The sequence below is a fragment of the Xyrauchen texanus genome, chromosome 35 (genome assembly GCF_025860055.1).
Source record: "Xyrauchen texanus isolate HMW12.3.18 chromosome 35, RBS_HiC_50CHRs, whole genome shotgun sequence".
Lineage (NCBI taxonomy): Eukaryota > Metazoa > Chordata > Actinopteri > Cypriniformes > Catostomidae > Xyrauchen > Xyrauchen texanus.
The window spans coordinates 17,311,176-17,325,232 of NC_068310.1; the positions used below are offsets into that span (position 1 = coordinate 17,311,176).

The 14,057-nt window shown below is 37.4% G+C and overlaps 1 protein-coding gene across 1 annotated transcript; it reads right to left on the reverse strand.

Moving 5' to 3' along the window:
* Nucleotides 1-925: 925 nt before the first annotated feature.
* LOC127628871 (3-hydroxyacyl-CoA dehydrogenase type-2-like) lies at nucleotides 926-5,507 on the reverse strand. The gene is made up of 6 exons (XM_052105820.1): nucleotides 5,436-5,507; nucleotides 4,746-4,910; nucleotides 4,400-4,564; nucleotides 3,476-3,604; nucleotides 3,205-3,313; nucleotides 926-1,941 (listed from the first exon to the last, which is right to left on the reverse strand). Exons 1-6 carry the CDS (start codon nucleotides 5,457-5,459, stop codon nucleotides 1,751-1,753), a joined length of 783 nt encoding a protein of 260 aa, XP_051961780.1. The 5' UTR covers nucleotides 5,460-5,507; the 3' UTR covers nucleotides 926-1,750.
* Nucleotides 5,508-14,057: the final 8,550 nt, after the last annotated feature.

The following is a 14,057-nucleotide window of genomic DNA, read 5'->3' on the forward strand; positions in this document are numbered from 1 at the left end:
TGACATAAAAAAAAAAAAAAACAGATTAGAGTGAGCTGAACTGACACCCTATGACATCAATCAGCCGTGTGTCTGTACTTAAAGCAGATTTACTAACGTCAATCTGGGTTTCCTTTAATTATGCTCAATCTGTTCAGCAAAGGATTTAAAAGGACTTTTGAGCACAACTACCAATCTTGTCCACACTTGTTGGTGATTATAAGTCATAAATACACTGCATGGCCAAAAAACAAAAGTTGCATACTGTAATATTTTGTTGTACTGCCTATGGCTTTGATTATGGCACACATTCGTCGTGGCATTGTTTCAACAAACTTATGCAATGTCACAAAAAAAAATTCCAGTGTTGCATTCATTAACTTTTGGCCGAGATCTTGTATTGACAACAGGAGAGTCAATTCACTCTAAAGTCTTATCCAGCATATCCCAAAGACTTTCAATTGGGTTAAGGTCAGGACTCTGTGGTGGCCAATTCACGTGACAATGATTCCTCATGCTCCCTGAATCACTCTTTCACAATTTTATCCCAATGAATCTTGACATAGTCGTCTTGGAATATGACAATGCCATCAGGGAAGATGGGATAACCATTGATGGGATAACCTCATTCAGTACATTCAGGTAGTCAGCTGACTTCATTTTATTGCTGCATAATGTTGCTGAGTCTAGACCTGACCAATTGAAGCAACACCAGATCATGACACTTTTTTTTTTTGGCCAGGCACTGAACCAAGTAATACTAAATTAATCCAGAAATATCTTAATATACCGTATAACAGCACAATATCTTTAAGCAAGCAAGTTCTCTATTGTGTAGAATACATGCAGAAGTATTTAGAAGATTTTGAAAATTCATATAAAATAGCATTTGCAAGAAGTCTCTTAATAATTCCATTAATAAATACTTTGAGCTCGACTTTTTCATAGTCATAATCTCATTTAATGCATAATATACTACAATCACAAGGCTATTTGTGAAATGTCCCTAAAAAACAAGCTAAATTCTGCCATCTATTGGCCAACCTATTGACTAGTTTCAAGTTAAACAAAATGGCTCAAAGTTAGAATTTAGTTTACTCATTAATAATAATAATGGGTATTGGTTGTACGTAACCAGAAATATTACTAAACACTGCTCAGAAAATGCTTCTTTAACAGTAAGAGAAAAAGGGAACAGAATGTTTGAGTATGAATCATACAATTTGAAAGCGAAAGTTTACAATGTGGTGGCAAATCATTTCTTATTTACCACCTTGCCTGGAGTTTTATTTTCAGTCTGCTACAATGATTCCTGAGCTTGTCTACAACTGAAAAAAAATATATATAACTCATCCTGTTGTGCTTTACATACTTTATTGAATGGCTTGTCTTTTGTGTAAAATAGATACAGAACCACTCAACATAAATTATTAGAAGTCTGTTTAATATCAAAACACTTCAGATTTCTCACAGACATATATCAAGTCTAAAGACCTGATCTATATATTCAAGCCATAATTATGGGGACATGTTTAATCTACATCTAAATGAACTGTCATTCGACTACAGTACCTCAGAGGAACATAAGGGTCAGTACATAACTTCCAGTGGTTTAACAAACAAAAAGCACTCAGAGCGGAAGCACTTTCTTTCTGATACAAAGCATTCAGGCATTTTTTCAGCATTATACAGAAAATGCTTAATACTCCAAGGTTACCAAAAGACACACTTCAAGTCTCTACACTATGTTCCCTTTTTCCCAGTTCATCCTTCAAGGTTGCATGCGGATGGCTCCGTCCAAGCGAATCACCTCGCCGTTTATCATGGGGTTTTCTGCTATTGCAGTCACAAGATGTGCATACTCAGCAGGATCTCCCAAACGTGAGGGGAATGGCACCTGCCGGGCCAAGAAGTTTTGCACCTTCTCGGGTAATCCTGCCAGCAGTGGTGTGGAGAACAGACCTGTATAAATGCAAAAGTGAAGAGGATATAATTGAAGTCAGTATAAAATCCAGTTGACAACTCCTTTTACTTCCATAATGTGGGATATTTAAGAGTGAAACAGGATATTGTCCTATACATTTATAGAAGAGGTAAACACATTATGCCAGGACTTGATTAGATTGTGAAATATGGGCGTTTACTTACTGGAATAAAGCCAGACAAAATGTGCATTTGCTAAATCAATGCCTAAATAACTGTTTGGCTATTGGTAAATGTTATCTAACAGCTTGTGCTGCAAAGGTGATGTCAGCAGAAAAGGGAAGATGTTTGAGTGTGAGAGCAAAAGCAAGTTGATGAAAACGTAATATTTGGAATATGTGCACAGAAGAATTGTTCACAATAAGACTGGGAACAGTAAGAAAGAAAAAAAGAAAGCAAATAGTACATTTTCTGATTTCATGTAGATGTGAAAAAAAAGGCACAGAAGAGCATAAAATGGTTTTAAAGGGATAGTTCCACACAAACTTATGTCATCCCAGATGTGCATGACTTACTTTGTTCTGCAGAACACAAAATAGATTTTTAGAAGAATATTTCAGCTCTGTAGGTCCATACAATACAAGTAAATGGTGAAGAAAATGTTTAAGCTCCAAAAAGCACATAAATGCAGCATAAAAGTAATTAATACGACTCCAGTGGCAAAATCCATGTCTTTTGTATTGGTATAATAGGTGTGGATAAGAAACAGATCAAGTCCTTTTTTTAATATAAATCTCCACTTTCACATTCTTATTTTGTTTTTGGCGATTCACATTCTCGGTGCATATCCCCACCAACAGGGCAGGGAGGCGAATTCATAGTAAAAAAAATATATATATATATATATATATATATATTTATTTTTATATATTGATATGATATGTTACCCACTCACACATATCGTAGATTTAACCACTGGTGTTGTATGGATTACAACTCCAATTTGGATGTCTTTATGTCCTTTTAAGAGCTTCAAAATTCTGGTACCCAGAATCTAGAAAAATCTTCATTTGTGTTCAGCAGAAGAAAGTCAAACACATCTGGATGGCATGAGGGTGAGTAAATGATGAGAGAAATTTCATTTTGGGGTGAACTATTCCTTTAAATGTATAGGACAATCTGATAGGGAACTAAAGGGGCAGCAGAAAATAAATCATGATGAGCATTGATGACACTATTAAGAGGGGAGGTTTCCTAGTTCATTCTGTTTACATAAAAATATCACATCTCGGGTTCACTGACCTGGGGCAATGGTGACTACACGGATCCCCATTGGTGCAAGGTCCCGTGCAATGGGGAGAGTCATGCCCACAATCCCACCCTTAGAAGCGGAGTACGCAGCCTGGCCCACCTTAAAATGGTAGATAATGGTTCAGCACATGACAACCGCTTAAGTGCTACAGTGTTATAAAGCTGTAAGGATGGCAAGAGAATTTCTAGCTATATAAATTATATGTATATTTATAGTAGAAGTAATTTTACCAGCTATATTTATATATAATTTCTGGTATACCTGCCCATCAAAAGCAGCAACACTGGCTGTGTTGATGATACAGCCTCTGTGTCCATCTGCATCGGGCTCATTTTTTCCCATCTCACCTACAGCAAGTCTGATCACATTAAATGTTCCAGCAATGTTCACCTATAATAGATAAGACTTTATGATGCATTGGTACTTTTGATTTGTTCGGACTGAGTGTAGCATTCAGTATAGCTGGAGCACTTAGTGTAGTATATTTTCCTCTGTGGCACCGACATGCAATAAGAAACCACCATGGTGATGATGAAATACACTACTGGTCAAAAGTTTTGAAACACTTACTCATTTTTTACATTTTTTTCTTCACATTTTAGAATAATAGTAAAGTCATCAAAACTATGGAATAACATAAATGGAACTATGGGAATTATGTTGTGAATAAAAAAAAATCCAAAGTAAAACAAAACTGTGTTATATTTTAGCATCTCCAAAGTAGTCACACTTTGCCTAGAATTTGCAGACATGTACTCGTGACAAAACTTCTTGAGGAATCACTCTGGGATGCTTTTTAAACAGCATTGAAGGAGTTTCCATCTATACTGGGCACTTATTAGCTGCTTTTCTTAATTATTCAGTACAATTCATCAATTTCAAAAAAAAAAATTTTTTTATTAAATCTTAGTTTTATAATTAAATAAATTAATATGGTGGCACAATTATATTTTTGTCTACAAAACCAATTTCAAACATTTAAGCATATGCCTTGAGATCAAAAGATTTTTAAGATCATGAGAAACATTTCAGTCAAGTGTTTCAAAACTTTTGACCAGTAGTGTATACTGTATATACTCCAATAATGACCACACAACAATAAATATTTAGAGAAGTCTAGAATTTTCATGAGCTGTACAGATCTGCAGCCTTAGGGTTGAGCTGCAGTTAAGCACTGAGATTTACAGTGATAACACGTGTGAAGTCTTCCAGGCTGTGGGGAAGGTCTTTTTTAAAGTTGTACGTTTTCACGGCCACCGCAATGCCAGCACAGTTCACTGCTAAATCCAGCTTGCCATACTTCTCCTTGGCCAAATCCACAGCTGATCTCACGTCTGACTCTGATGTGACCTGATTGAAAAACAAAAGCCAAATCAGAGCCAAACAAAAAGTATTATCATTATAAACTTGATGACAACTCTCACAATATACCATATTTGCAAACATTGTCTAACAGAGCAAAAAATCTAAAGAGATGTGAGACGTACTGAAATATGAAAAAAGTACGTTAAATGCAATAAGTGCCTCTCACATCAGCAGGAGCAAATGCACAGCAGTCGCCAAGAGCAGCAGCCAACTTGTGTCCATCAGAACTGGGCAGGTCTAGGATCACAGCACTGGCCCCCTGGCTGATCAGCCTCTCCACAGTAGCTCTCCCCAAACCAGAAGCCCCTCCAGTCACCAGACCCACCATACCCTGTCACATGGGGTCAAAGAGGTCACAGAAGGGAGAAAGCTTTAAATATTAAAAGCTTATGGAAAGAATTATGTTACAAAACAAACTAAGGTACAATGGGTGTGCCCAGCTAATATACACAGCCTGCATAAGCCTGGTGATGTTTCGTTATACAACAAACACAATACAATACAATATAAATGTAATAAAAATGGTTCAAACATAACATGCTGCACAGTAGATATGTAAAACTGTGATGTGTGACCAGAGTTTGAGGACTGGCTGATAATGCCTTTACAATGAAGAGCGAAGCTGGATGTGGCCATTGTTTCTGATGTTTACCTGTCCATCAAACTCATGACTGCACATAAGTTCATTTAACTGGTTAGTACTGTGACTATATTACTTGGAAATAAAAAATGCCGAACACAACCACACGAAGACTGAAAAGGTAAAACAAATCAACGTATAAAAATTTAACTTCACAATGGAATGCTTAACAATGTTACAATACATTTTCATGAATTCATTCGATTTTATCCTCACCTTGACGCTTCTTATGTTCGCCATATTCACACGCTGCAAGCGAACCAGTGGCGACGTCAAAGCGCGACGGCGGATGAACGCTCTGGGCCAATCAGAAATACGGACAAAACAACGCCCTTAAAGGCGACTGGCTACAGTTAATTTGATTGACAATGTTACAGGACGTTCTGCGTCAGTTGTTTCACCAGAGATCCTCATTACTAATATGATTATGCAAAGGAATTCTGGAAAGAAGTAGCCTGGCTTATTTTCTCTTTCTCAAAGCAGACTTTTTATTTTTTAAATAATGAATATAATGTTTTTGATTTGGGACTCAGGGTCAAAGGAGATGGATGACAGGTTAAAACTGCTAACTCTCTGTGGCCAGTTTCATCTCCATAAATGTAAAGTCACTTTAGGCTTTTCTGTGTCGACCTTAATTTAGTCTATGACTCTCATTGTTCATCATTTAACAAGAAAGCCGCTAAATCCCGCTGTGTGTGTGTGATATGTATCCCATGTAATTTTTTGTTCAATAATAATAATAATAACAATAACGTAAAAGATCTTCAATACTTTGACAACAGCCTCCGCGTTTTATTTACCATAGAACAGAGCATAACGATCAACTACCGTGTTACGACAGTAAGTCACCGTTTACGGACACATTACAAATGAATTGGGAGAGGCGTAAACTGACACTTAACTGTCGCAAAAGAATTCTCTTATAGCTCAGCAATTTTGTCGTAGTAAAATCCACAAATAGTTAACTCCAAAAGGATTGTTCAGTGTAAAATATGTTGAAGATTAGCGGAAAAGGGGTCAATACATTAATTCGTTAGCTGTTTCGTCACTAAAGCAGTTTATTCCGTGTACTGAAGCCAGGGACGTACTGGGACTGAAATTCAGCCCGGGACTTTAAGATGGAGAGGCCTTTTACGCGAGTGCCCTTGGTGCACGAGCAGAAGGATTTTTTGAAGTTATTTTAATTCTATTAGTGTTTTTATGGTATAAAGAGAATCAGATTACACTGAAGACCTTCAAGAAATTTTAGGATGACACCTGCCTCTTCAGGTTGTATAAGCAAGTCACCACTGCACTGAACACAACCAGGTCAGCAAAACCTAATCTCGGCATTAGGTTGAACTATTGGCATTTTATCCTATATGTAAATATGTAATACTGTGCTGTATTTTTCTATTTTGTGTGTGTGTGTCCTTAATAAAGCTTTGATTGATTGATTGATATGCCTAATATGATTGCCTACCCAGCCTTGCACACTGCCCCTCTACCTGTCTGTTTCCTGGTTTCTGCTGCTCCTCCTCCTCCTCCTCCTCCTCTCTCCTTCTCCTTCTCCTCCTCCTCCTCCTCTCTCCTCCTCCTCCTCTCTCTTCCTACATTGGAATTCTACCAAGTAATGTAATAAATGCCTATATTTAAATGCAAATATAAACAATTTCAGTGTATAATAAATCACTAATATATCCCTAATCGTGCACCTGTCCTGTCCATGCTGCTGGGTCCTTCCTCATCTGCACCCCCGGCTGCCACAGCACTCTTTCCACTACGGAAAAGGTCTGTTAATTTGGCGCATTTAGCTGCCTCTTGTGCCAAAATGTTTTTCTTTTTAATTCTTATTTTTTCGGCCCCACCCATTTCTTTCTCTTCTTTTTGCCATTTTTACACATTCACACAAACCCGCCAAACATGACCTAAACTCCTTTGATCGGCGCCTAGTTTGAGCCAATCGGATGTCAGGAAAAACGAGGATCAGTCCAAGTTGGGAGGGGCCGCTCATATCCCCCCTCAGATTGAAAGTATTGGTCTGGCCCGGTCTGAATCACACACTAGGGATGGGCGATACCACACTTTTAGGATTCGATACGATACCGATACGTTTTCTTGCATTTTCATCATTCGCTGTGTTTGCTGTGCGTTTGCTCTGAAAAGCCACAACCCGACTATCAAACTCCCGCCATAATCCCTTGGATGATGAACACTCAGCAGGTGTGTGTAATCGTCGGCTGTGTCGCTCATTCGCTCGTCTCCTGTCACGTGACATGGGCCAGCTCAATACGCCGCCAGGTACAGCCAGGGGTGTTCCGGCACATAGTAATTTAAGGAAGTAATCTAAAACAGCTGAAAGTGATACATACACCCCCAATTATAATTTTTTAGTTTATATCGATATTTTTTTAAGAAAATCGATGCCAAATGAGTAGCGTGAGTATATCGATCTATCGATACCACAGGATCGATAAGCCCATCCCTATCACACACACACAGCGTTCCGCTGCAGCTGAGAGGCCGGTTAGGCCAGTCGCGTATCATTAAAAAATAAAATAACTCTTTGACCACCGGCCGGTCTTCGGCCTGAAATGGACCGGCCGTTCGGGATTGTTCCCGATGGCCAATCTGCCCCTGACTGAAGCATCTCTCCATACATCCATAAAAAACGGCAGTGTACAGAATTTACTGTTCACTGATTAGCAACATTACAACCACCTGCCAAATATTGTGTGGGTCCCCCTTGTGCTGCCAAAAACAGCGCCAACCCGCATCTCAGAATAGCATTCTAATACCACAATTACAGAGCGGTTATCTGAGTTAAACCAGTCTGGTCAGCTGTTGACCTCTCTCATCAATAAGAAGTTTCTGTCCACGGATCTGCCGCTCACTGGGTTTTTTTTTTTTTTTTGTGGCACCATTCTAAGTAAATTCTAGAGACAGTTGTGCTTGAAAATCCCAGGAGATCAGCAATTGCACAAATAATCAAACCAGCCCATCTGGCTCCAACAAACATCCATGCGATTTGCTAATCAGCCAATCATGTGGCAGCAGTGCAATGCATAAAATCATGCAGATACAGGTCAGGAGTTTCAGTTATTGTTCACATCAACCATCAGAATGGGGGAAAATGTGATCTCAGTGATTTGGACCGTGGCATGATTGTTGGTGCAAGATGGGCTGGTTTGAGTATTTTTGAAACTGCTGATCTCCTGGGATTTTCACTCACAACAGTCTCTAGAATTTACTCAGAATGTGGCTCAGTTGGTAGAGCGGGTCGGCCACTAATCGCAGGTTTGGTGGTTTGAATCCCACAAGACTCCACATGGTCAAGACCCCAAGTTGCCCCCAATGGCAGGCTAGCACCTTACATAGCACCTCTGCTGCCATTGGTGTTTGAATGTGTGTGTGTGTGTGGATGGGTGAATGAGTCGCAGTGTAAAGTGCTTTGAATACCGTTAAGGCTTAAAAAGGCGTTATATAAGTGCAGACCATTTACCTTTTGATGAAAGATTTTACTTCTAGATATTTTAGGAAGTATTTAATTTGTTTAAATATGTTTCATCACACACTTTTTACATCACACTAAGACCTTTAGATAAGAATTTAAACTTAAAGGTGCTATATGTAAGATTGACAACAAGCGTTTGAAATGGGTACTGCAGTCCAAATTAAAAATATTGGAAAGTTGTCTGCCCCGCCGAGACTCAAAGCTCATGCGGGTTGACAGAATGTTGACACGAAAATTAGTCAACTCAGCATCTTTTTTAAAGTATTTCTGGGCTCCATCTTCCAAAGGCATCACATCTCCAATATCTATTCTTGTTTTACTGTGCCTATGGTCATGGTGTTTTTTAGACAGATGGCGAGGCTTTTCAGGTAGGGTGGAATCTGTTATCACTGATCCAGTTCATTTGCTGGCTTCCATGGCTGCAGCACGCTGCCTGCAAACTTATTAAAATCTGGCTACCCGCCAGTGTAGAAATACTATTGGTGAATGGGCATTGGGCGGGATCACACAGGCCAAAACAGAAAACAGAAATTCCGGCCCAGAATGAGAACTTCAAAGTAGAATATACTGGCTGTAGCATTGTTATCAGAGAAGCCAGAATTTCAATGTGCACGTTTTTTAATCCTCTAATGACATCTTATGGTAAATGTATGATTTGTACAGTAAAAATATTATATATAGCACCTTTAACTGATGATTACCACTGATAAAATGACTTGATGGACAAGATGAGAAAGAAATATTGCAATACAAAATCTAGTCTATTAAAAATAATTTAATCATTAAAAGCAGTATTATACAACTATACATTTCAAACATTAGCATAGTCATAAACACACAAGATACACAAATGAAACATTTGACCATTACAATCTCTAAAAGGGGTCATGAAATGCCATTTTTTATTTTTAACATGTTCCTTATGGTTCACTTATGGTATTAGTAAAGTTTGTATCTCTCAGTATTGCTTGGTTTTGGTGCTGCTTAACAGTAAACGCCACTTATTATTGCTCTCTCCTTGCCATGTCATTACTCACAGCTGCTTGGCAGGCCTACACACGTACCTTATACACAGCATCACCATATTTGATTTTTGAAGGGAATGATAATGAGGCTGGTAGACGTACAGTGTCTTAAATGGGTTGTACAATTGTTTAAGTTATTTTTGGATCGTTTTGCAGACAAAACATTGAAAAAAAAAAAATACCTTTACTTGAACATTCAGTAGACAAAAAACTCTAGACAACAGTAGTTGTGGAAAATCGGATGGGATCAAGAAGCTTTATTTAGCTGTATACAGTGCGTGCCACTGAAGACACAGTACATCTATATTTCATAGCCTTGTTTTCATTCGCATCAAAAATCAAATATGGCGCTACTGTGAATAAGGTAAGGAAGTGATAAGGTAATGTAGGCGTTGATGTGTTGTTGTGGAGGCGGTCAGATGCAAATGTCTACCACAGTGTGACATCACAATACGGAGGAAGTAGAGAATTAGTCTTTTTTGTAGCTTGGTTTCAATAAATGCTCTTTTTGCAGTGAGGAGGAAGTTTTGAGTTCTGAAACTTACAGTATGTTTTTATAGTACAATGACCAATTTTATGTCAAAAGATCAAGGAAAATGTCCTCATGACATGACAATTATAACATACTTGTAATGGTGAGGTCTGGATTCTGATCACTAATTATGTATACCTCTGCAACCATTTGAAGGCTACAGGAATTCAATTAAAAACTTATTGTGACCATCTCAAATTGAAACTTTGGATGCAGGAGTTAAGTGTGGAGATATAAAAGGCAAACAGTGATCACCAGTGAAATTACACACTCAGAAACCACACCACACAATACAAAGACTACTGCAGAACTCCAGCTGTTCATCAGTACTTTTTCAATCAAATCTATGTAGACATGTCACTGATGTATATGATGTGAAGGAGCAGCTGTGAGAAAGACAGTAGGCTGTATAGTTATCTCCCAGATCTGGTGTGATCCCAAACTATACAAACTACTACCTCATTTCACAGCCCCCAATGCGACAGCTCTGTCTGGCATCCTGAGAGAGGAGATAAGAGACAGAAAGACATGTCATTGTCATTGCAATACATTGTTTATTTTTCACAGTTTTTTTCTCTATATTTAACGAGCCATCTTTGCAATTGCTAACTTGATTTTCATAGATCTCATGGAGCGAATTTGCTATCGTTTTAACACAGAATTAACCTTGCTCACACAACCACACCGCAGAATGTGGGCAGATTTTTCTGTTTTCATATGAGTCATGATCATCACAAAGTGTCAGTCAGAATCTGATGTTGCTGTTCAGCAGTATTTGATGTTTTAATCCAAAGCAATGCCACTGTAAAATGTATAATTTCCTCAGTGAACTTTAATGAAGCCTAATGTTCAACGGTAAAAATTTATGAACACAGCCTGCTTATTAAATAATCCCAATAATATAGTAATATAACTTGCATTACAATTCTATTTAATGACAACCCTGGTTAAGCAGTGCTGTGTTTGTGATGGTGTTGCATGAAAGGCAATACTGGTGTCAAGATGCATTATAATGTTCTTTTGAGTAACAAATTACTAATCTACCCATTTATGGGTTTAACCCACATTCACTTTACACAGTACCATTTATAGGTTACAATGGGGCTTAAGGTACCTTCAATTACCTTTTTTATGGTCACAATGTGTATTAAGATTGAAAATTAGATATCTTTTTTATTGAATATTGATGGAGCAGCATAAATTGTGTTAAGAAAATATAACAAAGTGTTGTATTAATAAATAAAGGTGGCAAAGGGGCCTTTTACACCACACTTGGGTTAAAGTGAAATTGTGCAAATTTGTAAACTAATGCAAATCATTTTTTAAAACATCAAGATGCTTTGAGTAACAAACGAAGATAATGCTTATTCAGAATAACCACTTTAGAAAAAGTAAACTATTTACTGTTAATTACAAACACATTTGGTATTTCATCACATCTCAAATATTCTATAAACAAATGAACCTCCGTTGTGATTAGATCAATCAATGTGCACACACTTTAAACATTTTTCATATCAAATCTATTTGTCCGAGGTAAGAATTTGTGCTTTATGGGGGCCTTTAGCCCCTGCAACAGGGGGACTTTTATCCCAAATACTATCCTTTTACTTACTGGAAATTTATTGAAAAACATTTGATTTAAACACCTTGAAGAAAATTGAAAATGACAAACAAGTACTTTGTCTTAAAACAAATGTCATAATTTGAGGGATTTTCATTAGCTACATAATTAAGCAACCTTTAACAAAATATTATATAATAGATACAATTGCCTCAAAATCAATTAGCCCAGTTGTCCAGTACAAAACATGCATTGAGTACTGTCCATATTCAGTTTACACATCGTCATTCATAAGCTAACATGCACCGTACTGTGTTTGTGGCGGTCTCTCTGGTTACGTAAATATTATTCATTTATTTTTTGATTCCCACACGTGCACATTATTACAGTTCATATCAGCAGAGTGAGACTGAAGCATCAAAACTATAGGGACATTTATGAGTGTCTTTGGAATCAACAGCTGGCTGCATGTAGCAAGTAGAGAAATGCAATGTCAATCTGATGTGTTTGAAACACAAGACGTGTTTCAGTTAAACCGAAGACTGTCTGGGCGCAAGATTAAGTTTATCATCATAGCAAGCAGAGACTAATGTGCGACTATCAGGTCTGTTTTATCATGACATTCCATCTTTACAAATCAGATCGACTCCCTTATTTTATATTGCTCGTTTTTAAACAGTAAATCAATGTTTGATAACACTGTAAAGAGTATAAATGTACACTTGCATGCAAAATCTACTTTGGTTTTCTCATGAGTTTATGGTCATATACTCTCCATAGCTACTATTAGAGATATCAGTGTATCAAATGGCGGTTGCCTCACTAGTGAACCCGGTATGAACGGCAATAAATAACATTAAAAAAAAAAACGCATCAGATTAACCTGAATGGTTTCTATGCAAATGCTAGATAGAATAAAAGTAACGGTCTTGCTCATAGCGACTCAGCGGCAATGTCAAATAAAGGGAAGGAACATGGTGTTTCACTCACCTGGGTGACTGTACATGATACCGCCATCTTACATCACCAGCATGAACCAAGATACAAACGCTGCAGCCACACAGATCTACCCCCGGCGTGACCTGCCCCTTGAGTGATCCGATCCTTCTTCCAGTCTTTTGGTAACGGATCATATAGTTTAGCGGTGTTACTACGAAATGTGCAGTTTACAAATGTCAAATGCAGAAGAGAAAACGGATTGCGTTATTCAGATAAAAGGAAAAACTAGCTGAAAAAGTGCTAATTCAAAAAGTGTGAACACGCTCCTCATGGGAGCTGTAGGATAATTGTTCTTGGTTTAACTGAATAGCCTACTGTCCTAATCACACACGGTTTATTTGTGTTAAAAGTTAATTTAGGCTACCTCTGATAAATGGTTAGTTAAATGAGACGCAACTTTCGGAAAATGTTGATCGGCGAAATATTTAACAGTTCTCGCAACAAAAAAGAAACATGGGATTTGTGCCTCTAAAGCGTTAAAAAAAAAAAAAAGTGTACTTGGCAGTGTTTGGTAAATTACTCAAAACTAGTAATCCATTACAAATTCCTGCTCTAAAATTGTAATCAGATTAGGCAAACAGATTACTTCATGCTAAATACTTAAATTACATTCTAAATCTAATTTCACAGAAAAGTTCCAGAAATGTCTATCCTCCTTGTCGTTGTCCCTTCAGCTATCACAGAAACACATGCACATAATTCATGTTTTAAATATGTTCTACATAAATATTTTAGAAATAGGCCTACATATGACTAAATTTACCTAAAATTTATTAACTTAAAGTCAGTGTCTGTAATCTGATTAAAATCATTTAAATTGTAATGCATTACTCTACTTTTTATTTTAGAAGTAATCTGATTACAGCAAATATTGCTTTACAATCAGATTACACCAAACACTGGTCATGGGACCCAAAAGGTGCAAAAGGCCCCCCAGGGTAAAACACCCTCAAAACACAAAACAGCCACAAAATCTAACAGCACTTTCCTAAACCTGTTTGTTATACAGCCATGGGCAAAAGTATTGGCAGTGACATAAATTGTGTTTTGAAAAGTTTGCAGCTTCAGTATTTGTAGAATATAGATTTTTTAACATGTTTCTATGGTATACTGGAAAACAATGATAAACATTTCATAGCTTTTAAAATGCAAAAACACTCAATTTATGCAGAGAGTCAATATTTACAGTGTTGACCAGTGTCCTTCATAACCTCTGCAATTTGCT